Here is a 23,155-nt window from a genome sequence, read left to right on the forward strand (position 1 = left end):
TTCGTACTTCTCAGTAATCAGATTATGTATACCCATAGACCATGTCGCAGATGTATGGAATCTCTTACACATTCCCGGATAAGCAACACGGGGTCCAAAAAATTCGCTGTAAATGGTGTTGCAAGATGAGATTGTCTTGTGGGGCCAAATCCAGATCTATTTCATGGTAGTCTTTCACCTTGCTCCAATCTGCTAATCTCAGAATATCACGTTTCCGAATACTGTGGACTGTTACACGACCTCATCGCTACAATTTGAATGTTATTAGATGGATGCTTTGAGGGATAGCAATTGATCTGCCCATTCGGACACGTTTAAACAGGTCTTTCATCGGATTAAGATCGAACTCACATCCGGTCAAGCAGCTGTAGTAGCAGCGTATGTCTGGAACTAGTCCATCCTTTGCAGAGTAGTAGCCATAGCACAGGGTGTGCTTTCAGTCCTTTCAATTAGCACACTTCATCATTCAATGTTGCACTCACACGAACAGTGACTCCAATCCGTATGCCCATACTCAGTCATGCTGTCACTTGGCCAAGGCAGATTCTCCTTACTGTCTTTGTTCTCCTTGTCTAGTTTCTTGGGGTACCATGGCGACTCTCAACAGTGTATACCATCTTTGCTGTGGTGAGTTTCGAGCCCGCGTCTTGCAAATAACCGATGAACTTCGCCGGGAAAAATTCCATTCGAGACTCTTGACGAGCCTTAGAAAAGCGAATCCTATCGCGGCTAGCGGGAATTATTGTGTAAAATTCCCCCTGTGACCAATTCAAAGGCATTCTAGACTTTATTCGGCGTTCAAGGGTATCCACATTTGTGACAAACTTGGTTTCTGGGGAGTCTTCCAAACCAAATTCGACAGACTTAGCCGCTGGCTGGGCTACTTTGTCCTTTTGAGACTGCTGAGATTCCATGTCTTCTTGCCTGAAGAGGTTTCTTTCGTCCACTTTCTTTTTGGTCAACTGAAAGTCAGCACCTATTCAATGGTTTGGATGGAAGCATTAATGAAGGGAAGACTGACGTTTCACCGTGACTCTCCGCTAGCCTTCCTTAAGGTTATCATCTTGGCCGAATATTTGGTTAAAATGTAAACACGGTGGACCAGAGACAATTTTTAACCATCGGTGTCACCAGCAGTGCTTTCACCTTTGGAGACATCTATGTCCCCCAATGCGTCCAGTGGTAATTGATCAGGTGGGGGAATGCTGACCTCGTCAGACGGAAGCACTGCACCGTCGTTCGTCTTCTCCGCCGAAGGGAAGTAAGACTCGCCACCGGGTAAGGTAGAAACGAGAGAATTCATACTCGGTCAGACTCTTCTCTGTGTTAGTCCTGAGCCTCGATTAAATAAAAGCAGTCTAAAAAAAGGAATGAACTAAAGCTTATAAATATACGCGTGATAGCCGCTGTCAAAACGCTTCTGTAAACGCGCCTCGTTCTTTCCTAATACGAAGTCCGCAGATATTCAGTGTCGTCTTGAGAATCAGCAAGCCCATTTACATCGTAGTATCCGGAATCTTTCATTTGGAGAATCCTATTATTCCCAAGCTGCGCCTGTGTGTTCAACCAGTAGGTAGTAACACCAGGAATGAACAATATTGGAGTGCACAAAGTAGGTAATGCTGGGCTTTCAGCACATGTCGTCGTCAACCATCAGACAAGGGCCATGCTCTCTCCGTCTTCAAGGTGGGAATAGTTATAGCACTCGTAGAAGCGGTTTGCTCTCAGAATCCGCTCGCTGGAGGCATCTCTGAGCAAAAATCCACTCAACTCTATGAGTCAATAAGACATAAACTCCAAGGTTATCCAGGTCATAACTAACTGCATAAGTAGGACCAATTCGACAGTTTAGGTGTATATTTGATCGCAGCCAGAGAAGAAGGGGCCTCGCGAGGAACTGACTAGCAATGATATGTACTCTCAGTTTCACTAGCTCCAAGCTTTGCTTGTGTTGTGCCATCAGAGTTTGTTGGCTTCATCTCAGGTGCTATTGATTCAAAGTGACTACTTACAAATACGGAAAACCGGCGGATTTCATCCACGGAGTACCCCAAACTCAGAGAGAGCCTCTCAAGCTACGAATCTCTTATGGTGAGGTAGAATTAGACCATTACGAGCATGACAGCTGAAAGCGAGTAAGTGAACATCATAATGGGAGAAGACGAGGATATCATATTTTTATGGGGAATGTGGACGAAGAGGTACAAAGAAAATTTTAGATCTACGAACTCTCATCAATCGCTTACTCAAATTTTTCTTCTTGTAGACTACATTCGCCATACCATTTCCGGTTTATGTGGCCTGCGTGAGCATGGCAGGCACGGATGCAACGGACACCCCGGTATAGCCATATGTAGACATGGCTGTATAGAGCCCATGGGTCCATTGCATTGGTGTTTTGGTTGTCTATCGATCGTTGATATATTAGTTTTTTTCTCATGGGCAATTTATCAACAGGCACTCAGCTGTGAAACACATGTCGGGACAATCTTGTCTTCTGCCGGGTTTCCAGCGAACCAGGAGTGATTCGACGTCAGTCTATACTATCCAACCCCATCATATGTCAAGTCAAATCTCATACTGCAAAATGCGATTTAACAAAAAAGATCATGGAAGGCAGGGTTGAAGAGTTGTAGTACGTAAAAGCAACCAAACCCTAAATCGATGTGGGGGGGGAGGCCAAGACAATGCAGATATCGACCGGTGGATATTCCACCTGGGTAGGACATGACTTACATAGAGTAAGTATATAGTAAGGGGTAACAGACTACACGCTGATTATTTCGTACCCCTGTGCCCTGTGTCGGCCTAAGGAGCCCCTGATATATGTAATTTCTTCAACACAACAATGAGACACAACCTCGTGCCAAGAAGCCACCCGACGCCCCCACCTCACGTGATATGTGGCGATGGCAAATCAAAAACTTGATGGACGTTGATTTGGGATGAATAGATTGTGAATGTTTTTTTAAAGGGGCAAAGAATAAGGAAATCTATTACGTCCCTGGTTGTAGATGGCAACGTTCTCTTCACAGCTAATGCTTTGGATCGCCTTCATCTGCATCTACAAAAGATATTTCAAAGGGTGGAGCTAAAAACACCAGCTAAAAAAGACACTACGAAGATGCAGAAGCGGCCGACGATTCTTGTTGTAAATGCTTTAGATAAAAGGTCAACCTGCTTATCTGACTGTCATATCCTCGGTCCCACCTCCGTGAGGTCTAGAGCAGAGCCAAGGGGGTTTTCTTCAATCACACTCGGATCATTTTGAAGTTGGCATAGACAACAATCAAGGTAGAGTATCTAGATATTTTTTAAAAAACCAATCCCGAAAAAAGAAGCAAAGAATCACAAAAATGCCCTCTAAAAAAAAAAAAAAAATATGAGGTAGCACGTTGGGCCATGACATCGTCCACCTATGGGAACCGGAATAAATGTTGTTCTCCGCCCCAACTCCTTGTCAGCCGCCACTGTTTCTTTCTCCCCTTCCCTTTGCTTCCTTGCTTCCATTATTTGTGTTTTGTTCCCCTCCCCCTAACAACATTGAATTCTTGATTATCCTTCTTTTTTGACACTATGTGCTGAATGCCCTTTGCATCCATGGTTTCGCTGGTGTACCGCGCTGAGGGGGTGTTTTGCTAAAAAAAAAAAACAAGATCATCTTGGACATCTACAGTTCCTTGGTCTTATTACACATGAGCTTGCTTTACAATGACTTCATACGCTCCCAGCTCCCTTCAAATATCTGAAGTTGACTCGGCTTTGACCGACCACAACGCGTCCGTGCCTGCACCCTCTTATGCGACCCACAGCCCCGGATCTCGATTCATTCATCCTCGAAAACGCGAAATGGACGAAAGAGAGGAGCTGATCCAAGGGCCATCAAACGCGGCTATCGGACAATTTACCTTTGCCCCTGCTACCCGAACTACAGTGGTCACGACCACTACAACCACGACGACCTCCTTCCCGCCTTTGACAATCAACCCCCCGCGAGCCGTCAAGGATCTGGATGCCCGACAATACCCTCTCGCCTCATCTCCGACTCCAGCGGCCCTAAGAAGCCTCAAGTTCAAGATTGGCAACAAGTCGATCATCTTCAACGAGCCCGAGGATACCACAAACGCTGCCGCTGAGGTACGATTTCATCCTACCGTTTCATTGTTTCCAAATGCTCACAGTATAATCATAAATAGTACAAGGAGAAAACCGAGGCGTTGATATCCTCAAATGGCCAGATTCGCTCCGTGAATTCTTTCATTTCCGAGGGCGAGAACCCCACTCGGCGTCTGACCCCTCCGAGATTAGCGAGCCAACCTTCTAGCTACCCTTTCAACTCTCGCCGTCGCGCTGTCTCCCCCGTCGCGCTATTTGATCGACCCTCTATCCTTCCACGAACTCGCCCGTCACGGGTTCCTTCGGAACCCATTACACGTAGAACTCGCCAAAGTGGCGTGGGATCAACTCATCTTGCCGCTGGCCTTGCCACGCCGGACACCGAAAACAGCCAGGGGGGACTTGGTGAAAATACGGCTCCAAGACCGAGAATCCATAGCTCTGTGTTTCCGCGCAGGGATCCTCCTTTGCCGTCACCTCTCTCCTCTGAAATTGGAGCTAAACGCTTACACACTTCCAACCAAAATTCCTATTTGCAGAATGCATTGTCAGGGATTGGATCAAATTCCGAAACTCAAGAGTCTCAGGCTACGGAAGCGGATGAGAGTTGCTCAACTGCACACGAATCGGCTTCTTTCAGTCACGACACAACATATGGAACCCAGGAATCTGCATCGCAAGAAAGACCCGAGCTTATATCTCAATCTCAACTGTCGGCCATAGACAATGCCATGGCGCAAGATATGTGTCTCCCAAGCCCCAGTCTCTCGCCGGTCGCTGCTATGAATGCCCTCCATGGCGAATCAGCCTTCGAGTCAGAAGGGCTTGACGTTGATACAGACTCCAGCCTAGATCACAATGTCTCACATTTTTCTAAAGCTTTGCGGCTCCAGGATGCAGATGAGACCCGGGAGAATGGCCATTCTCTTACAAACTCACATTCACCTACCTCCTTATTAGATATTCCCAAGGTGTTGGAGTTCTTTGATTCGGTGCCTGATGAGGTCAAAACGTATCTCATGTATCAATTCCTTCGGAGATGTCCTAAACCTACCCTCCATTTCGTGGCCGATGTGGTTAATCCGACTTTGAAGTGCGACTTTCTGGCTCTTCTGCCACTTGAGCTCAGTCTCAACATCGTCAAATACCTTGACGTTCAGACTATGTGCCGTGCCGCGCAGGTGTCGAAGAGGTGGAGGCACATCACGAATTCTGATGAAAAGAGCTGGAAGAACCTCCTTGCCCGGGATGGATATCATCTCTCAGATGGAGAACTGGAACGGGCTATACGACAGGGATGGGGATGGCAGTTGTCCAGCGGTCCTGAAGATCACGAGGAAGATCTCAGCCTTGTGGCCCTATCCAGGGGGGATTTGGAGGCGTCTCCTGTCCCTTCGATGGCGGGTCCCAGCAGCAGAAGCCCTCTAGGGTCTCTGTCAATCAACCGACGAGGTAAACGGAAGGCAAACACGCGTGCTTCAAGCCGCAAGCTTGCCAAGCGGAAGGTCTCATCCAGTGGAGGAGATATCGCCGATCCAGACTGGAGGAAAGATATTGCTGCATCTGAGGCCCCATACGCCGCTGCCAACGCTGCAGCTGCAGCCGTGCCCTATGCTGAAGTGGGTCTACCCTCGCTCCGTGGGCTCTTCCTCTTCAAAGTCCTCTACCGTCGCCATGTTGCCATTCACAAGGGATGGATGCAACCGGATGTCAAGCCACAACATATCGCTTTCCGCGCTCATGACCGCCATGTCGTTACTTGCCTGCAATTTGATGCTGAAAAGGTTCTTACGGGAAGCGATGACACGAACATCAACGTGTACGACACTAAAACAGGTGCGCTGCAGGCAACGTTGGAGGGCCACGAGGGTGGAGTGTGGGCTCTTGAATATCATGGCAACACGCTAGTCTCCGGTTCCACCGACCGCTCAGTACGAGTCTGGGACATCGAGCGAGCCAGGTGCACTCAGATCTTCCACGGCCACACCTCCACCGTTCGATGCTTGCAAATCGTCCTGCCTGCCGAGGTCGGTAAAGATGCAGATGGCCAGCCTGAGATCATGCCCAAAGAACCATTGATCATTACTGGGTCTCGTGACTCAAACCTTCGGGTGTGGAAGCTTCCCAAATCCGGTGACCCAGTCTACTATCAGAGTGGTCCTACAGTGGATGACGCTAGCTGTCCATACTTCATGCGTGTGCTCTCCGGCCATCAGCACTCTGTTCGTGCAATTGCAGCCCACGGTGATACGCTTGTGAGTGGTAGTTACGATTGTACGGTGAAGGTCTGGAAGATTTCCACCGGACAGACTTTGCATACTCTGCAGGGTCACTCAATGAAAGTATATAGTGTGGTTCTTGACCATAAGCGCAATCGTTGCATCAGTGGAGCCATGGACCACTTGGTCAAGGTGTGGTCACTAGACGATGGCGCCGTCCTATACAACCTCGAAGGTCATACCTCGCTCGTTGGTCTGCTCGCCTTGGAGCACGATTTCCTTGTCTCGGCTGCCGCTGATTCCACCCTCCGAATATGGGACTCTGTGCACGGCCACTGCAAGAACACCTTGAGTGCACACACCGGAGCCATCACCTGCTTCCAGCATGATGGACAGAAGGTTATCTCCGGGTCCGATCGGACACTGAAGATGTGGGATGTACGAAACGGCGAGTGTGTTCGAGACCTCCTCACAGACCTCAGTGGCGTGTGGCAGGTCAAGTTTAATGACCGGAGATGTGTTGCTGCGGTCCAACGTGATAACTTGACCTACATCGAAGTATGTATTCTCTAATGAGGCTTTCTGATCCTTTAGGCTAATATTGCTTCCACCCAGGTTCTCGACTTTGGTGCTGCACGGGATGGAGTCCCGGAAAGCAAGCTTGCGAAACGCATTGTCGTCAACCGACGTGGGCAGGAGGTCCTCGGCGGAATCGAAGATGACGACGACTTGTCTGACTGAGATGTCTAGGCCGCGTTTCTCTTCAACCAAAATCAAAATCCCAAAATCCGACTACCTTCCTCCTTATACTCCTTACTCCCTTTCCTGTACCTTTTCTTCTCTTCTCACTCTATTCCCCCGTTCACGATACCCATCCTTACAGCTCTCGTCTTCCATCGGAACAAATATCCTTTGCATAGCGTGGTCGGCATTCTTTGGTCTTGCAACATTACGAAAAGGGGCCAGGCGTTGTTTTTCCCATTTTTTTCTCATCATCTTTTATGTGGAGGATTCTATCATTATGAAATCCCAAAATATTTGCCTATCACCATGCATCCTGTCACCGATCCGTTTTCTTTGTCTTCGCCTGTTGCGTATGTGACTTCCCATTCTGTTGTCAAGTCGGTGATTCTCCTACATATTTTTCGTTCTGCTTTGTCCGTATCGGACTGCCCATAATAGATTGATTACCTATCATTTGTTCTTGTAAATTCTGTCATGAGTTGGGTTGGTCTAAGGTTTCATTGTAGCATAGTACATGTGTATTCTGCTTACAGCAGCTGGCTCTAAATAGCGAAGCATTAAATGCTCCGACAAGAACCATAGTGGTGCTTGGTGGTCTGGACACGCTCTCATAGACCATTGTTGGCTAGTTCTGATGGGGGCATGATGTACCAGTAGGCACCGATCTGAGGATTGGCTGTCATGCTCAGAATAAGCCAGACAATCAGTCCTCGCCCCAGAAAGGGAACAAAAGATGTACAGTTTTATCTCAGACCCATAGATATATGCGCTCGAGGGGGAGCTGATCCGACCTGACTAGCCGCACCAAGTAGTCAAGTCTAAAAACCCGACGAGCATAGTTTCGAACTTGGACAGCACAGCAAGTTCTTTCATGACAAAGTGGCCTCTGCAGCAGGCGACACAGCAAGCTGACCACCCTGCAAGCTCCCATCGATCCCAGCAGCAGATAAAATCGACCAACGAACAGCATCGATTCCCAGCGCCCGGCCAGGTCCAATCTTTGCCTCGGCACTACAAGTCAAAATTTCACCCAAAGACCCAGGTCCCTCTGAAGCCCGCGGATCTGGCTGTACAATCGGTTTGATGCCCTGGAGCAAGAGCTGTAACCGCTCGATATTGGCGGGTGTGACCCCGGTCTTTATCTGCTTCAATTGCCTAACGAGGAACTTGTCGACTTTGGATAGAATGATCTGGTGTGGGATTGCATGGTGTCGGAACAGTCTAAGAATCTCGGCGTCTGTTTGCTTGATCCCGTGCGTACTGTCGATAAGGAGGAACGCGCGACGGAGTCTATAGTATCTTTGTCAGTCATAATGCATGCTGGATGAGTAGATTTTTTCTTATGAGTTCCATGCTCAAAAAAAAAGACAGGCGTCAAAACTCACTGTTTCCGTCCCTGGAGATACTTCATAATCTCCGCTCCCCACTCGGACCGACTCGCCTTTCCGTATCCTGGCATGTCAAGCAGCACAACCTTCGACTCGCCGCCCTTTGTACCACCAATCCCGAACGCGTTCATTTCCCTCGTCCGGCCCGGTTTTGATGATGTCCAGCAAATCTCCTGTCCCATTATTGCGTTCAGCAGTGAGCTCTTGCCGACATTTGACCGGCCTAAGAATGCGACTTCCGGCTCGACTGATGCAAATGGTGTCGTGCGGAATTTGGCTGCAGACCAGAGTTTGAGCGGTGAGTGACGCGATGGCGTGAAGACCTTGTCGGCGAAGGCTAGCTGATCCTCTTTGGGCGCTCTAGTATCCCAGTAGTAGCAGAGGTCGGACGGGGTGAGGTCTTTGAGTTCGCGCTTAGAATTGGGATTTGAGGATGAGGATAGGGCCCGTATTGTTGTATATAATGATATCCTGGATGCAGAGTGTCTGCAGACTGGTATTGAGTTCCAGACTGGTATTGAGTTCATCATGACTCTCGAGTACTTGAAAGGAATGTCGACAAAATGCCCCCCAAAAAAAGGTAGAGCTGGTTATTGATTTCTCCAGATCGGCGCACGGGGCAAGTTGCCCGAGCCATCATCAGCTATCGCATCCAGATAAGACTCACACTCTCCCCAACTTCCCAAGGTTGTTCCATACCTCACCAGTCAAGATGATCAACGCAGTCCTCGTCTTCAATAATAATGGCCAGCCCCGGCTAACCAAGTTTTACACACAGCTGGTGAGTCTAAAACCCGCCGCACTCGCGCACCCGCACAGGACAATCTCAAACTAACTCCGGAAACAGGACACGCAAACACAACAATCCTTGATCGCGCAAATATATCGTCTAGTCGCGCAGCGTCCAGCAAGCGCCTGCAACTTCCTCCCACTCCCACCTCTCCTCTCGCAAGGTGCCAGCTCCTCCGCCTCCGGGCCCTCCGACACCCCCACGCAAATCACATACCGGACTTACGCAACGCTGTCCTTCATCATGATCTCTACGTCCACCGAGTCCCCACTTGCTCTGATCGATCTTATTCAGGTGTTTGTCGAGGCGCTGGATCGCATGTTCGAGAATGTCTGCGAATTGGATCTTATTTTCGGCTATGAGACGATGCATGCTGTGCTTGGGGAGATGATCGTTGGCGGTGTTGTGGTTGAGACACATATTGAGAAAATCATTGCTGGTGTGCGTTCCCAGGAAGGATCGCTGGGGAAGAAGAAGGCTGTTCAGGCTGCTAGTACTACTTTGGGTCGTGGGGCTTTGCCTGGGTTAGGGGCTTGGAGGTGATCTATTGAGGATCGATGCTTTCTCTTTTGATGACCTGCAAATCGATGGATCTGTGGAACACTGCGTCCCATTCGGTCTATTTGAGGCGTTTTGGTTACGTATTCTAGATTTGCTTTGGCAGGAATTAGGAGTGGTTTTATAGACTTTTCGGGCATTGATGCCTTTTAATGATATTTTTGAGTGGTGTTATTCTAAATGAAGTTTTGTAAAGTCACTTACTTGTATTTTCGTCGGTGTATGTAAACCAGGATTTCTGAGACTCATCTATTCTCGTCCTTCTAAAACTAACCCATAGGCGTTTTAATACCGGGCTGGGTCTTCGAGTGCATGTGTCGGAAGTGGCCCTGTTGACCGAAGTCCCTCTGTCCTTTCCTGTCAAAAGTTGCTAGTCAGATATGCGTTTTCGACAGCTTACACTGTTAAGCAGCTCTACCCGACTTCCATTGCTACTGTGTCTGACATTGACATAAAGGGGCAGGGTTGTGAGAGTCCTTGCCCGAATTGTAAACCCGTAGATGGTTTTTTGCCTGGCCTTTTTCCATTCATTGTGGGAATGAAGATCGAACGGTAAATACATGCACGTTCCCTTTTGAAATGCTCAAGTGGTTTGCACATCATAGTACAGGACACCTCAACTAGATCATGCACTCTTACCTAGACCAAGGCTTTGCTGGATGTAGAGATGGGTGATGTAGTTGAAAATTCCCAGGCATCGTCTTGAGCTTTGGACCTGAAGTATTGGAAACTCCAGATGCCCCTCACACTATCCTTGTACATGCCCCAAAAAGGATGACAAAAAGCAATTATAGCTATGTCTGTGGGGGAGTTATTCCAAAAGAGACTCCCAAAAAAAAATTCCCGAAATCGTGAAAATCTCCGAACCTAATAATTGGTACGATATTTATATATGTACATTCATCTTGGGGGAGAGTCTGAAAGCCCATCATCTTGGCAAGCGAAGAAACGATCCTAATAGCCTAGTATACCTGGAGGATTGATTCGTCATGCGAATTGAGGTTCTTCTCGCCATGCCCAGAAATTCAGTCAATGATACATGAATGATTAGAATGCGATCAATCGACTCACTGCGAGCGATTCATAATTGTAGTACCGTCATAGTAGTTTTAAAAAAGACCACCGAGCCATTTAAAGACTGTTGCGATGCTTGGTTGGTAGATGACTTTTGGCTAAAACCAAAAGTCTTGTAGGGAAGAGAGGATCGCAGGATCGGTATATCCAAATAGCAGGCGAAGAAAGCATTCCAGATGAGACATTAACTCCCAGAGCTTGAGAAAAACCCCAAGTTGGATCACTCCATTGACCCCAAGATTATCTTGCTTGCGCATTTGCACGGGTGGGTGTTTGTAAGACATGCTGAATTCCAGACTGGCTCAATTGTCATGTGCAAGATCGAAGGCATGGAACTACTATAACTGGCGAAAATTTCAGCGTCGTGCTTTCCGGTTCCTTCCCAAGAGAATTGGAGTTATGGCCAAAAATATAGAGTCTTGGGGGAACAGAACTGCTGAATTTGAGCGTAGAAGTGTGAACCCCATCGCCTAGGAGATGGTGGTGATACTCTCTCTTGTCGGGTCACCGATAGTGAGCCATCGGAACGGTCAAGGGGGTTAAGACGCCAGTATTTCATGTGAACTTTGCGCTGCGTTAAGAATAAGTCTCCATGTAGCTTCTCTGCTTTTGTTTCTCACGCATTGCACGTGGAAGAAGAAATGGCATTGGTAGGCTGGTGGTATTGCCTGACTCAGTTGCTGGGCTACTAGGACATAACATCCAATCGAGGGCTAAACTAGTCTGCACCAGCTCTATTGCTGATTTGATCACATCTGGGAGTGCTCCCCTTAGGGTACACGTTTAAGGTTTTGTAAATAACCCTACAGTATCGGGTTCCAAACCTCTCTGACGCGGGATCCAACAGCCAAACATAGATCGAAAGAGAGTGTTACCAGGTGTGGGGTCCATGGATAACCCTGGAAATCCAGAGGTGACCAATCCAGGGTTGGAGTAGATATCATGGGGCCGATGTTTCAGTGCCCCTGATGATTAGTGTGCTGTCAGTCGAACAGCAGACCAACTTTTCACTTCATTTCAATTGAAGCAACTTTTTCGAAGGAATTCAAGAGAGCATTAGAATCAGGTAAATTTAGAAATTTCTGCTGTTTCAAAGAGAATACAATAGTAGTGGACAATAGTAGTGGTTGGAGCATTGAGGAAGGTACGCTCCATCGATGCTGCCAGAATCTCGTGTAATTCCGTAGGCAAATCAGGCCGCTGCTCCTGAGGGAGTACATAAAGCCATTAGCCCACTAAATAGGTCAAAAGATCACAAGGACAAACAGAACGTCTGTTTGTCATTGCAGCGGCATATATGTGAAGCCCTAACATCCTTTAGGGACCACACTCGCGATGTGCAGCTGTCATGTGACCCTACATCACGTGAGACCTAAATTCTGCCCTAGTGGACTGCCCTAGCCCTGATCACATGAGCACACTAGCGTGACCCACAGAAACTTCATAAGGTGCATTCACACGAACATTTCCCTTTCTCATCCGTCAACCGTCAACCAGCGCAATCCCAGTCGACAAAATGGTGGTGAGTACATAAATTGTCTCTTGATAACATCAGAGGCTTCTTCTAGTTCTCGCGATGTCTCACGACATTTCGCTTTGCTTCAGATCTCTGATCTAAGCAATTCCGCCGATCGCGCTCAGCTTCGAAAGAGATGTGTCGCGCATCGTGTGATGATTTTGGCTGGAAGCATGGAGTCAATGCCCGTAACACGGCTTGGTTCATGTTCTCCTTAGAGTTCAAAGAAGATGCAGCACTATGTGAACAGCACGCTGATCTTCTTCCTCAATGATAGCCTCCTAAGTCCGGAAAGAAGACCGCCGCTCTGCCCTACCCCCAGGGCAAGGCTGGCGCTGGCAAGAAGGCTGCCAAGGTACGTTATTCCTTCTTCCCTTAAAGGGGTGCAAGAAATTCTAAAGATGGCTAACCTTTATTCCACAGAACCCCCTTTTCGAGAAGCGCTCTCGCAACTTCGGTATCGGCCAGGACATCCAGCCCCGTCGCAACCTCTCCCGCTTTGTCAAGTGGCCCGAGTATGTCCGTCTTCAGCGCCAGAAGAAGATCCTGAACATGCGCCTGAAGGTCCCCCCTTCCATCGCTCAGTTCCAGGCCACTCTCGACCGCAACACCGCTGCCCAGACCTTCAAGCTCCTCTCTAAGTACCGTCCTGAGACCAAGGCCGAGAAGAAGGAGCGTCTCGTCCAGGAGGCCACCGCCGTCGCCGAGGGCAAGAAGAAGGAGGATGTCTCCAAGAAGCCCTACAACGTCAAGTACGGTCTCAACCACGTCGTTGGCCTCGTTGAGAACAAGAAGGCTTCCCTCGTCCTCATCGCTCACGATGTTGACCCCATTGAGCTGGTTGTCTTCCTCCCCGCTCTCTGCCGCAAGATGGGTGTCCCCTACGCCATTGTCAAGGGCAAGGCCCGTCTCGGCACAGTCGTCCACAAGAAGACCTCCGCCGTTCTCGCCCTGACCGAGACCCGCGCTGAGGACAAGGCCGAGTTCGCCAAGCTCCTCTCCGCCATCAAGGAGGGTTACACCGACAAGAACGAGGATTCCCGCCGTCACTGGGGTGGTGGTATCATGGGCGCCAAGGCCAACGCCCGCATCGAGAAGAAGCAGAAGGCTCTTGCTTCCGCCATCAAGGTTTAAGCTTGTGTAACTACAGCTTTTCCTTTGATGTCTGTTTGACGGGATCGTTTTCTAATCGAAGCGCTCGGATCTCAAAAATAATGAGTTGTTATGGGAAACAACGAGGTGTTCCAAGGCTTTGACGATCTATTGACGGCCTCTTTTAGCTTTAGATGGGTGCGAAAGAGCCCTTTGGCCCTTTTTGGATCTTGTTCTAACAAAAAAAGACAAATTTTTCTCTCACGAACTCCAATGGTCCCATGTACCACTTTTCTGCAGATACCCATGAATGCATTTCTCTACCTGTTCAATCTATTGATGGTTTTCGTAGTCCCATCAGAACTAGGCATTCATGTCGTCTGCTTTGTATCCGTTGAGCATTTTAGTTGATTGTGGTCCATAAAAGTCCATGCACAAATGGCAGACATATCTTGACAAACAACTAATCTGCGTCATTTCACTCGATCGTGATTTTCACCTCTTCGCCTCCCGCCTGTGTGGGATCTGCGAGACACCTGTGGCACCTGCCAAGAATACCAAGTCTTTTTAAAATAATAGTCGCGTCTTGGCACATATCTTGAAGACCTCTACGGAGTACTCTGTACGCAGTAACGTATTGCACATGGGAGTGGAGCAGTCCGAAGCACATAGCAAATGCGATGTTTTATTCACTTGAATTGATTTCAAGAGAGTGCAAGGCTTCACCATTTCGAAAACTACCGAAAATGACATTGCCAAAAACCAGAAAGATAGATCTCAACTACAATCTTTGATCGTTCCAAAACACTTTCAAGAGAGGTCAGACAACACCTAAAAAAATAACAGCCAATAAGGAAAAGCCCCAATGGACCATTATTGTTGAGATGTCAAGTTGTACGGAGTAGTTTTATCGCATTTAATACTCCGCACGCTGATATAAAAAGGCCTTGTTTTGCAGAAAAAGACCATGTGGCTATTTACTACAGGCCGGAGGACACAAGACCGGGCAGGCTATATATATCCACGGATGATGGGTGAGTTGGAGGGGCACACCCCCCCCCCCCCCAAAAAACTTTAGGTACGTGCTGCACCCAATATGTACAGGAACAATAGTATTTATTTAATATCTCACACCGATGATACTATCTAAAACTGATTTCCATAGTTGTCGTACGCCTGGTAGACCTGCTCGCTGGCCTGGTACTTGGCCTTCTCCTTGTCAAAGAAGTCCAATCCTCGGGTCTCGACCTCACGGTCGACAAAGGCACCAGCAAATCCAGAGAGGATCTCCTTGGCCTTTGCGTGGCTATCAGGCTCGCCTATTACCGATAGGAAAAAGTATTAGCCTAGGCCTGTCCCTATAATTGACCCTATGCACCGAATGGTCAAGAGAGGAGGGGGTTGTATATGTACCGTTCTCAGCGACGTGGTTCTCGTAGGCCTTGGCAGCCTCGTAGCTAGCGGCACCGGCGATCAGCTCGTGGATCGCGGAAGGATCGTGCTCTTCCTGGCCGTTGTAGGTGTTGTAGGCCTGAGCCTGGTCGGAGTCGTCTAGGAAATGTGTATTAGTGGAAGATTGGCATCGAGGACGGATTAAGGGGATACTTACCACTGAACCAGCCCATTTTGAATTGAATTGAATAAGAAAAGTGGTAGAAGAGGGAGAAGGTGAAGAGTAGTGGAACGCGAGGAAGAGGGGTAGCCTAGCGGCTTTTATACTCTCCCATTAGTGCCACTTCATCATTTACGGCCACATCATTGAGGGGCAAATGCTCCCAAGGTCAGACCAGTCATTGATAGCGACGCCAAGTTTGGTCTAGTCAGAACAACTACAAAGGCGTACGGTGTACAGTCAGTGGACATGTAGAGCCCCACCCAGCTCACCGCCACTATCTATTTGTACCGCCTACCTAAAATGGGAGATTTGCACCATGCCTAGGTGTTCTTGGAGGGGTTTGACCGGCAGTATATTATATAATCATGGAGGTGTGGAGCCAGAGGTATAAAAACTTATGTCCGGTCACTGTGCATGTTTATCCTACACCGGAACGAGTATATAGTAGTAATAAACAGGTTCATTCCATCCTCGGACAAACTAAATACCAGGAACCGATAGGTATGAGCAGATTAAGAGAAGACAAGGCTGGTATGAAATTACAGTAAGATCCAGAGGTCCACGGCCGAAGCAAAGAATGAAAAAAAAGTACAAAGAAAACCCGCCCAGCCCAGAAGACCAGAGATGCTCACCGCCGACTTTTTTCCAATATGAATGATGACTCTGAGAAACCCTGTCTAAAGACACAAGTTGAAGCAAAAGCAAGCGAAGAAGGTGTATATTGTGAATAAGGAAGATAAACATGATCGCGGTCATTTGCTCATTAACGTTGAGGAGGTCGTGATAGCCCTTGGCGTACCTGTATTTTTGTTAGGCATTTCAGAGATAAGTGTTCGAACCACAATAACTCACCTTCATTTGTTCAATTCTCGCCTTCAGTTGGCTGGTGACTTCTGCGGCTCGCTTCCAGTTTTCTGCCGGTTCCGAAGATCTAGGCTGCTGATGGTCGTCTTCGGTGAAATTTGTGTTGGAGTTTCGGGTGGATGAGCGCGTCGGGCTACTGACGGCCGAGTAACCGTATGTAGGGCTCAAGTTACGTCGGCCTAGGCCGCCATTGCGACTGCTGAGCCCTGGTGATTCCATGCCGTTGTTTTCTCTCTCTTCACTGGGGGTAGCAGAGGCGTAGCTTCGAGGACGTGAGCTTTCGAAGCGGGATCCCATGTGAAGACCAGATCGTGCAGCAGCATTGCCATTGCCGGTATGGTCATGATAGGTGAAGCTTGTGTCCGACACACCCATGCTTCCTGAGTCGTAAGTAGCGTTGGGTGGGCTTATTGCAGACGCGCGAAGTGCTCGTGCGAGTTCACGCTTCAATCTTTCGATCTCTCTCTGCTGTTTTTGAACATTTCCCTCCGCAGTTTCTGCATCACTCCGTGCTCGAACAAGTTGAGTTTCTTTCGCCTTGATGCTCAAGACATCACGAGTGTGGTCCTCAATTAGCTGTGCATTCTGGTTTTGAAGTTCAGAGATTGTTGAGTTGAGCCTTGAACGCTCGGACTTCATGTCTTCCACGATTCGGTTGAAATTCTCCTTCTCCGCCCGTAATTCCTCCAACTCAGCACGTTCGGCGGCCGCCATGGCATTCGCGGCAGGTGAAGGGACAGGGGCAGGTTCAGCAGGCGCCGAAGGTCTGGCTATGGGCCGGCCCGCAAGGCCACGACCCAGACCAAACTTGGGAGCAGCTGGCGGGGGGGCTACATCCTCCTCTGGGGGTGCGGCAACTCGTTTTGTTGGAGACGCAGCGGTTCCGGGACCAGCAAGTTTCCGTTGCAGTTTGAGACCTGATCCAGGAGTTGGAAGGCCGCCGGCCTTCGGGGCGCCGAGCTTTGAAGGGATTCCTCGGGCTGCAGGCCTGGTCGGTGGTTCTTCTGGAGCGGGTGGAGCGGCCACAGGTGCTAGTTTTTTCAGCCCCGTTACGGGCTTCTTCCCAACTACCTTCTTGCCAGCCGGGGGAGCGGGCTTTGGGGGTGCCACAATAGCCTTGGGGCGCTCCTTGGCCTTGACTTCAGCGGTTCCGAAGTATTCTTTGATTTTAGTTTTACGAATCTCGTCAAGTCCATCGAGATACGGGTTCATAGCTCGTTCACCCAGGATCTTCATTAATGTACCAAGGATTTCAGCAGCTCCTTCACGGATTGCCGGGGCTGACTCGGTCAGTAGCTTTGTGCCGGCATCAGCAATCGCTTTCTGCTCAGCCTTGGCTGGCACTGTCCGGGTTGTGCGCAAGCAACGAACCAAGAACTTAACGGTTTCCTGCTTAATCTGTGGGTTCTTGTGCTTAAGATACTCAAAGATTTCCTCCAAGCATTCCGTAAGGGTTGTCGTGGTGAAGACAGCATCCAAAGCCTGACCCAAAGCATCTGCGACAGTCGTCTTCTTCTCTTTCAGACGTTCAAACATGGGCGCCATAATGACGCTTCGATATTTGGTAAATCCGTTGCGTAAGCCCTTGGCCAACACGTCCACACAGTTCGCAGCTACTGTGGCGACAGCGACGTTGGCATCCTTCATGGATTTGGCCAATCCCCTCACGATCTCATCATAGGGGCCGTCTTTGATACGGGGGACATTAAGAACGTTATAGAGAGCGTCCAACGCTTCCTTGCGGTCCTTCCATTTTGACGAGGCCAGTTGATCATGGAAGTCGGCAGGGATTTTCTTCATGACATCAACCGGTTCTGCTAGGTCGAAGGCATCGACAACCACCCCATCCTCCTCCTCATCAAATTCGTCGCCGGCTGGTTCTTCGCCCTCCTCGCCTGCTGGTGCAGCACTGGCCACGGCCATGGCATCTTGTTGTGCCCGAGTAAATCGCTCTTGCTTCGGTGTGGGATCCTGCTTCACAGCTTCGAATAGTTTCTCCAAATCTGCCTGCTGCACAGGTTTCAAATCGGCCCAAAACAGAGGCTTGATGGCCTCCCGAAGCCACCGATAGAGTTCCACGGTCAGGTTTTGTGCTTCTGCGCGGACATTTTTATCGGCATGACCAAAAACCTTGGTCAGGGCCTTCAAAGTTTGCTTTGGGTCGACGATCTTGCAGCCGAAGTTGTGATAAATAAGGGTAAAGGCTGCAAGAGAAGCGGCAACCACCTTGGGTACTTTGTGTGATAGTGTGGGTAGTAGCTCCTCGATCACCGGATCGGCCTTGTCTAATTCGACACATAATAGAAGAGCTTCCTGGGCGCTAGCTTTCCCAGCCGGTCGTGTAGATGGGAGACCTTTCTCAGCAATTGGGCCAATAGTATATGTGCGGGTCCTGTAAATGGGAATTTGTCAGTGGATTCAGGGTGGACCAAGGAGACCGTCGCGATTGGGACCGGGGGTTGACGCACCTCGTGCAGGCCTGGGCTCCTCCAAATTTCAAAAAGGCGCAGTATGATGCGAGACCTTCTGACTGTGCGGCGACGTTGGAATCTGCGACCGCTCCTTTCCACAAGCCGGGATCTTGTATGAAAGGCACGAAGACAGGGTCAGATTCATCGGGGGTCTTTTCAAATTGCGCTTTCGCATCTTCGTATCCCTCCTTTCGGACTTTCCAGTTCTGTATATCGGGGTTAGACTTTTCGGTAATTCTGTAAATCGGGTTTTTTATGCAGGAATGAGTGCACCTTGTGAGCGAACCGGTCGGCCAAAGGTAAAGAGGAGAAGTCCTCTGTGGCTTCAGCCATTCTGATGGGCGAAGGACGGAGTTAATCAACGGATCCTAGGAAGGTAAGGAGTCAGCAAGTTCTGCGGTATCTGATCAGAAGTGCGCATAGCAGCAAAGAAGGTCCTGGAGAAAGAAATTAAAAGGTCATAAGTAGGTGTTGCGGGGGGTCTCGGGGGTGTCTCGGGGTTCAGATGATCGTACTCTGCTGGGTTGAGGCCTAAAGGATTTCAAAGGCAGACTTGTCTTGAACTATGAGACACCGATCCTGACTAGAACATAGATATCTAAGTCAAAGTGTCAGATATATTGATAGGGTTGGCTGATATTATTCGAAACACACGGGGTTAGAGAAAATAAACGGCTGAAGTTGAAGGAAAGTAAACAGAAGCCTTGGCAAATTGTTTTGTTTTAACCCCCCTCCCCCCGCGGTGGACCACAACTTGCTCTTCATAATTATCTTCTTTTCTTTTCTCTCTCTCTCTCAACTCTTCATTTCCTCTACTTCTCTTGAGTCAATTCGTCATTTCATCAACTCCCCCTACTTCCCTTGACTCGCCGACACAACTTCCCCTCCATCGCACTTTTCCGAACCAAATTGGTGTATGCGCATTTGGATTAGCAGAGAGAGCAGAGAGGACAAATAACACTATGAGCCAACTTCTCACGACGCGGCAGGCGGAGGAGCTGTATGTGACCCGATCTGGTTTTTTCAGTGGTGCTCGCTGATGGCGTTTTGCGACAGACATAAAGGAATAATCGCCTACCTCACTTCTGTGAATTTACACCACAGCTCCGCCGCTTTACGAGAAGAACTAGGCGACTCGATCCGAGTTGACGAGACTACACTAAAGAAATATGAAGGACTCCTGGAGAAGAAATGGACGAGCGTAGTCCGGTTACAGAAAAAGGTGCGAAAACTGGGCACACCAACCAAATCTTCCTCTACTTAACCTGCCATTTTGGTACAGATTATGGACCTGGAGGCACGATGCGCTTCACTCCAGTCCGAGTTGGACACTGCAACCCCGACTTCTATGAACCGTAAAAACCAAGACCCAGTCACCTGGCTGCCTCGAGCACCAGCGCGTCATGACCTCGAATCACACCGCTCGCCAGTATCGTGTCTCGCTTTCCATCCAATATTCTCTTCATTGGCCTCCGGTTCAGATGACACCACAATCAAGATTTGGGACTGGGAGTTGGGCGAATTAGAACGCACAATCAAAGGACATACCAGGGCAGTGTTAGACGTTGACTATGGAGGACCGCGTGGAGGCACACTTCTTGCATCTTGCTCGTCAGATCTAACGATCAAATTGTGGGACCCGGCTGACGATTATAAGAACATCCGAACGCTACCGGGGCACGACCACAGTGTTTCAGCCGTTCGATTCATTCCATCCGGAGCTGCAGGGTCTCCCATGTCAGGAAACCTGCTAGTCTCAGCCTCTCGCGATCTCACACTGCGCATATGGGATGTGACGACAGGATATTGTGTCAAATCCATGCAGGGCCACGGAGACTGGATTCGAGATGTCACACCATCCCCAGACGGCCGGTTCCTGTTCTCCGGTGGAGATGACCGAGTTGCACGTCTGTGGGATATCTCATCCGGTGACACTAAATCAACATTCCTAGGTCACGAGCACTATATCGAGTGTGTGGCCTTTGCTCCACCGACGAGCTACCTTCACTTGGCCACTATTGCAGGGCTGAAGAAGCCACCGCCGGCATCATCGTCCGCCGAGTTTGTGGCTACAGGTTCTCGCGATAAGACCATCCGTATCTGGGATATCCGTGGAAACTGCATCAAGACCCTTGTTGGCCACGACAACTGGGTCCGCTCATTGGTCTTCCATCCCGGCGGAAGATACCTTCTCTCGGTATCTGACGACAAGACTTTGCGTTGCTGGGATCTCACGCAAGAAGGCAAGTGTGTACGCAAGATCGTGGCCCACGACCACTTCATCAGTTCGCTTCGGTGGGCACCACCTTTGGTTAAGGATGCCAGTGCAAACGAGGGCGCGAACGGTGCTGAGGCTGCGTCTAATGGGGCAAAAGTAGACCCCAATGCAACAAAGATGTCCATTCGATGTGTCCTAGCGACCGGCAGTGTTGATCTCAAGGTCCGGGTCTTCGCGGCATGATTCGATTTGAATTACCACCGGGCGAGGAGCATCGGGAAAGAAGATGAGGGCAACACCGAAAGCACTTAGGGCTTACTACATCTCTCGTGGGGGTTATCCTTCCATGCTGAAGGGTTCATGATTTGACGAGCACAGTTTGCCGTTTCTGGGTAAAGGAGTTGGTTATTCTTCCGTGATACCAGTGACTTTCTTTCTGTTTGCAAATTATGAAGGGCTTGGACTAGACAGCCTCGTCTAGGCTATACCCATGTTTATGATGTACACTTTTTGTTTATTTTGTTTATTTTTTTGATATTGATGGGTGGTGTCTCTCCTTCCTTCTCTCACGCATGCTTTAAAGCTACATTTGGTTGGGAGATCCATCTTAGGAATACAAGAAATCACGATGCCAATGAAAATCGATTGAAGCGGTATAATACAGTACATAACCTCCGATAAGCGACACCACGGAGGCCAAAGGACAAGTCCAATAGTTCAAAAACTCAAGCCCGTCCCAAAAAAGAGCTAAACGTACACATCTTCAGTAAAAGCCAACTACTCAATTCTCAGCCTCCTTCATTCTCTCCTGGGTAACCCTCTCACTCTCCGCCAGTCTTTCTTGCACAATCCTCTTAACCTTCCCGATGCGCTCATCCTCCGCATGAATACGATGAATCAGCTGCGCAGTAGAAAGCACCTCACCCTTAGGCACAGGCACACCGGCCTTAGCCGCCTCCTTCACAAGATCCACCTCACGACCAAGCCGCTTCGACTCGCGACGCAGATACTTCGCCGCCCAGCGCGTCTCACGCTCAGCCTCACGCTCCTCCTTCGATAAAACAGCAGGACGGTCCGCAATCGCCTCACCGAAAGGCGTGACGATACGCTCGACGACGTGGTGCACGTTTCGGCTCTTGGGCGCGCCAGACGAGAACTCGATTATGTCGCCGTCGCGGAGGGAGTTGCGTGGGTCGGAGACGAGAAAGTGCGTTTCCTTTGGGTAGAACTTGCGAATGTGTCGGTCCCAGACCGTGTGGCGGTGGCAGACACGCACTGTGCGGTCCATGCGGCCGACCGAAACCACGGTGCCGGTTTTCAGGGCGGAGGCGTAGTTGCGCAATCGGGAGGGCGCTTGTGTCTCTGTGCCGATGGTCTTGGGCTTTGTGATGGTTGGGGTGGCTGTTGAGGCATTGCGGAGGGGCGTGGTGAGGTATGTGGTTGACTGCAGGATTGAGGGGCGTATCAGGGACAGAGGTGTCGTGATTGAGGCGCGGAGAGGCATTGTTGCCCGGAGGAGGTGGCTTGGTGCCATTGTTGGAGGAGGAGCAGTCGAATTTCTTCCAATTGTAGTTGGATGGGATTGGAGAAGATGGTTAGTGAGAGATGGCCAAGTACACAAATGGCTTGTAGTTGTGGTGACCGCCTAAAATGTTGCGAGCTGGGGTGTTTGTAGTTGAGGATTTCGAGAATTTCTCGGGGAAGCACGTTTGCACTGTTTGCACCTACAGCATAAGACGTCTTGGAATCAGGAGCAACTGGGTAGTTTGATAGTAAAATATTCATATTTAAGTGTGGATTATATGGATTATATGAATTGTATCTGAAAACCTCACTTTGTGAAAAGAATTCTAGCGTGTCTGGTTCACCTAAGCAGGTTTCCTTTCCCAACTCCGTTCCAACTGCTACCTCAGCCCTCATAGATATCTGACAGAAATCTGACTGTATAAAATGTATTAGTTGAGTATTAAATTCTCTGACTAACTAAAAATGACAAAAAATCCCTATTTATGCAATCTATGTGGGATCTAAATGACTAATATTCTGTCAGGGTGCGGGCTGGCAGGACGGTATGATAGGAGATGACTGGCAGGGACAGGTCGTAACAGATCAGATTCTCATTGACAGGTACAGGCACAGGCAGGGGCAGGCTAATATACAAGACGTAGCTCGAAGAGCTACAACAGGATCTAGAACTGAAGTTCAAGATAAACAGGTCGGAGATCACGTGCCGTGATATTCCTTTTACTAAGCATTACGGTTCACACCGTGACATATTCGTACTTTTTTTGTGGGATAGCCGAGCCCACTAAGGTTATATATGGTTTCCACTATATATTATACCTAGTATTCTGATACACACCCCAGCTTTTGAAGCTATTCGGAGCTTTTAAGAACTGCCTATTTTCACCATTTAGGTGGTATATTAACCCCTATTTTGTCACGGTGCGAACCGTGATGCTTAGTAATAGGAAGATCACGGCACGTGAT

General features: G+C 49.0%; 8 protein-coding genes across 8 annotated transcripts; 4 read left to right on the forward strand and 4 right to left on the reverse strand.

Annotated features, from left to right (window-relative positions):
- Positions 1 to 3,711: 3,711 nt before the first annotated feature.
- On the forward strand, positions 3,712 to 7,076 carry Pdw03_1080 (Cell division control protein Cdc4, putative; the record flags this gene model as incomplete). Its single annotated transcript, XM_014679326.1, has 3 exons — positions 3,712 to 4,137; positions 4,197 to 6,893; positions 6,951 to 7,076. 3 exons carry the CDS (start codon positions 3,712 to 3,714, stop codon positions 7,074 to 7,076), a joined length of 3,249 nt encoding a protein of 1,082 aa, XP_014534812.1.
- An 872-nt stretch (positions 7,077 to 7,948) lies between these two features.
- Pdw03_1081 (GTP binding protein (EngB), putative) lies at positions 7,949 to 8,997 on the reverse strand (the record flags this gene model as incomplete). The annotated part of the gene is made up of 2 exons (XM_014679327.1): positions 7,949 to 8,369; positions 8,465 to 8,997. The coding sequence occupies 2 exons, from the start codon at positions 8,995 to 8,997 to the stop codon at positions 7,949 to 7,951; spliced, it is 954 nt and encodes a 317-aa protein (XP_014534813.1).
- Positions 8,998 to 9,179: 182 nt separating this feature from the next.
- On the forward strand, positions 9,180 to 9,800 carry Pdw03_1082 (AP-3 adaptor complex subunit sigma, putative; the record flags this gene model as incomplete). Its single annotated transcript, XM_014679328.1, has 2 exons — positions 9,180 to 9,248; positions 9,315 to 9,800. 2 exons carry the CDS (start codon positions 9,180 to 9,182, stop codon positions 9,798 to 9,800), a joined length of 555 nt encoding a protein of 184 aa, XP_014534814.1.
- A 2,605-nt stretch (positions 9,801 to 12,405) lies between these two features.
- Pdw03_1083 (60S ribosomal protein eL8) lies at positions 12,406 to 13,539 on the forward strand (the record flags this gene model as incomplete). The annotated part of the gene is made up of 3 exons (XM_014679329.1): positions 12,406 to 12,411; positions 12,683 to 12,760; positions 12,829 to 13,539. The coding sequence occupies 3 exons, from the start codon at positions 12,406 to 12,408 to the stop codon at positions 13,537 to 13,539; spliced, it is 795 nt and encodes a 264-aa protein (XP_014534815.1).
- A 1,104-nt stretch (positions 13,540 to 14,643) lies between these two features.
- Pdw03_1084 (phosphoglycerate mutase family protein, putative) lies at positions 14,644 to 15,122 on the reverse strand (the record flags this gene model as incomplete). Its single annotated transcript, XM_014679330.1, has 3 exons — positions 14,644 to 14,816; positions 14,911 to 15,048; positions 15,107 to 15,122. 3 exons carry the CDS (start codon positions 15,120 to 15,122, stop codon positions 14,644 to 14,646), a joined length of 327 nt encoding a protein of 108 aa, XP_014534816.1.
- Positions 15,123 to 15,875: 753 nt separating this feature from the next.
- On the reverse strand, positions 15,876 to 18,780 carry Pdw03_1085 (Spindle pole body component, putative; the record flags this gene model as incomplete). Its single annotated transcript, XM_066099799.1, has 4 exons — positions 15,876 to 15,911; positions 15,965 to 18,368; positions 18,445 to 18,653; positions 18,721 to 18,780. The coding sequence occupies 4 exons, from the start codon at positions 18,778 to 18,780 to the stop codon at positions 15,876 to 15,878; spliced, it is 2,709 nt and encodes a 902-aa protein (XP_065957526.1).
- A 629-nt stretch (positions 18,781 to 19,409) lies between these two features.
- On the forward strand, positions 19,410 to 20,908 carry Pdw03_1086 (Nuclear distribution protein nudF 1; the record flags this gene model as incomplete). The annotated part of the gene is made up of 3 exons (XM_014679332.1): positions 19,410 to 19,447; positions 19,504 to 19,669; positions 19,730 to 20,908. 3 exons carry the CDS (start codon positions 19,410 to 19,412, stop codon positions 20,906 to 20,908), a joined length of 1,383 nt encoding a protein of 460 aa, XP_014534818.1.
- A 538-nt stretch (positions 20,909 to 21,446) lies between these two features.
- On the reverse strand, positions 21,447 to 22,199 carry Pdw03_1087 (Nucleic acid-binding, OB-fold; the record flags this gene model as incomplete). Its single annotated transcript, XM_014679333.1, has 1 exon — positions 21,447 to 22,199. The coding sequence occupies one exon, from the start codon at positions 22,197 to 22,199 to the stop codon at positions 21,447 to 21,449; it is 753 nt and encodes a 250-aa protein (XP_014534819.1).
- Between the last annotated feature and the right edge of the window lie 956 nt (positions 22,200 to 23,155).

The sequence above is a fragment of the Penicillium digitatum genome, chromosome 4 (assembly GCF_016767815.1).
Source record: "Penicillium digitatum chromosome 4, complete sequence".
NCBI classification, from domain to species: domain Eukaryota; kingdom Fungi; phylum Ascomycota; class Eurotiomycetes; order Eurotiales; family Aspergillaceae; genus Penicillium; species Penicillium digitatum.